Below are 2676 nucleotides of genomic sequence, written 5' to 3'. Positions count from 1 at the left end.
ACATTTATATCCCCACTACATACTGCTTTCCTCTTGGAAATATCTACTTTAGGAGGTTTGATTCCCACGCTCTACAGTGTACTGTTGATGTCTCCATTGTTCCTCTTTCATTACTGACTTGCTCACTCAATTAATCTTATATCAAAGGATTTAGTAGTAACCGACTTTGAACAAAATATTGCAAGACATTTGTCACTAAAGAAAAAAAGGCTTGTGTCCCATTAATGAAATCCAAGCACAATGAAACACACCAGGTTTTAATCACAGTTATGGATGAGCTTCATCAGCGGTGCTTAAGAACATCGGCCCACGCATCACACTCAAAGATAATGTGTGCATCCACTCTATCACACACACACACACATACACACACAAATCGGTGTGGGGGCAGGAGCACATAGGCAGGAGTCAGGAGTGAAAGCAGTGGGCGGACGACTATTGATTGACTTACAGGCCTCACAAAGCCGGCAACATGACAGAGACATAGCTGAGTGCCATCATACAGCTGGTACAGTGTTTGTGCAAAACACTGAACCATCTCCAAGAGAGGTGGTCATGGCTGCTCTTGTGCTGTCATCTCTATAGTGGTGAAATGTGTACAGGTACTGTATTGTTCTGTGTGTACATAACAGATGTGTTGCATTCAAGTCGTGTAAATGCCTTAAGTCTTATAAAAAAAATGGGACTGTATTTTTCTACTTTAATATTGTGACTGAGATTAGGAATACTTGACACGTCCAGATGTGTAGTTTATTTAGACCTGCTTGTCAAATGCACAAAAACTCTTCATTTCACGCCACTGTGAATTAAAAGAAAACAGCAGTGCTCATTTTTTCAGTGGTCTTTAAAGAAGAACAAACTCAGTTTGTTTGAGGTATAGACTTCATGATGAGAAGGGCAGTGTTGTCTTGAGGGCAGAAGTATGGATAAAGTTTCTCTGTGAAGTGGAAGCAGGTGAAAGAATACATATGTGATTTAGAATTCACATCATAGAACAAAATCACTCCCTCTTTATAGTCCACAAAGAAAGGGAACAACTGAACTGGCATACATTACCTTTCGTACCTGTAAAGTATCATGTTTTTGAAACCAAAAACTTAAAGCAAACTACACTTGGCGTGTCTCCCCATTGAGTTTGAAAGATGCAGCAGAGAATGAAGTAGGGGGCATGGCCTTGTGGTTCCAGGGCGTGTGATGGAGGAGGCAACACTAGTCAGAGTGACAGACTGACTGCTGACTTTCAACTCCATTAACAAGAGTATTAGTATTTTAACAGTTAAAGATAGACTCTCCAGTTTTATTCTTGCCAAATATCACCCACAAATGTTATCTTACTGCTAATTTGTACGTATCCTACAAATTATAGTCCTGATGTATTGCTTGATCTTGGAAGAGATGTAAAGATGTAATGTATCAACAGGGAACTATTTTATCTCAGCTCTCATCTTAGGACATGGGAAAGGTTTGTCACAATTAATTATGCTAGCAGCTCTGAGGCTAACTAGGCACAGTAGTTATTGAGGCTAAAAAGCTAACATCAGATCAGATGTTCCTTTATTGATCTCCAGTGGGAGAAATTCAAGTTGACACAGCAGCACAGGAGAAATGTAGCAAAAGTACAATAAAGAATAATAAAATAAAATCTTATAAAGATACAATAAAAAACATAGGGGCTATAATGAATATATATACATTATATGCAGTATGCAGTAAGAAATATGGTGTGCATAAATATTCTAAACAGGTAAGAAATATGGTGTGTCAGTATGTTGTATGCTCACAATGGCATGGGTGTTTAACAGGTATTAATGTTTATCATCATCACCATCTTGGTAACCATATGTTACATTTTTATGAGTTACACCCACTTAAGAGATGTTCAAATGCTTTACAGCTATGAGTTTAATATTGCAACAGAGCTTCTAGGTAGAAATGACACAAGTTAATCTGTCAAGATTTGTAGTTTATTTAGACACCACTTGTCAAATGCACAAAAGCTCTTCATTTCAAGCTACTGTGAATTACAATAAATCAATCAAATAAAACTTAATACACACTGGTCTATTTTTCCCAGTACTGTCACTTTCTGTAAATCTCCATCTGATAAATCATAGTCAGGGTAGTTGCTGTATGTACAGGCATGTTACACTTTACTAATATAACCTATTTGAACAATCAAAGTATGCATGATACAGCAACAGAATATCATAACAAAGTAACATTACATTATATCATGATAAATGACACAGAAAACCTCATCCATTGTAATACAACAGCATCTGACAATAATACACTGCAACATTAGTATCATCAGTTTACATTTATACATATACACTGTAAGAAAAGGCTCAGAAGGCACACTTCTTTTATATACCCATGCATGGAGAGAAAATATTTTCAATATTAAAGAAGGCAGTTGAATTAACAATGTAACATTTGGAAGATGCTGTTATGTTAAGTTTTCTGTGACCTTTCAAGAAAAACAAACTCAGTGTGTTTGAGGTACAGGTGTTATGATGAGAGGGGCAGAGTTTTTTCCATTCTCGTTGTCTTGAAGACAGAAGTATGGATAAAGTTTCTCTGTGAAGTGGCAGTCAATGAAAGCATAGATATGTGATTTAGAATTAACATCATAGAAAGAAACCACTCCCTCTTCATAGTCAACAAAGATGCCCA

At 36.8% G+C, this 2676-nt stretch overlaps 1 protein-coding gene across 1 annotated transcript in view; it reads right to left on the bottom strand.

Moving 5' to 3' along the window:
• Nucleotides 1–883: 883 nt before the first annotated feature.
• LOC118342279 (tripartite motif-containing protein 16-like) overlaps nt 884–2676 on the bottom strand; it is a gene marked incomplete at its 5' end in the record, with an annotated part of 2033 nt that continues 240 nt past the window's right edge. The window contains 1 exon segment of the mRNA XM_035680789.1: nt 884–937. Within this exon segment, the coding sequence (XP_035536682.1) occupies nt 884–937 (54 nt within the window).

The sequence above is a fragment of the Morone saxatilis genome, unplaced genomic scaffold (genome assembly GCF_004916995.1).
Source record: "Morone saxatilis isolate NCDOM2014 unplaced genomic scaffold, NCSU_SB_2.0 Contig10, whole genome shotgun sequence".
Taxonomy (NCBI): domain Eukaryota; kingdom Metazoa; phylum Chordata; class Actinopteri; family Moronidae; genus Morone; species Morone saxatilis.
The sequence above is the reverse complement of the archived record's forward strand: the minus strand, read 5'-3'. Positions and strand labels throughout refer to the sequence as shown.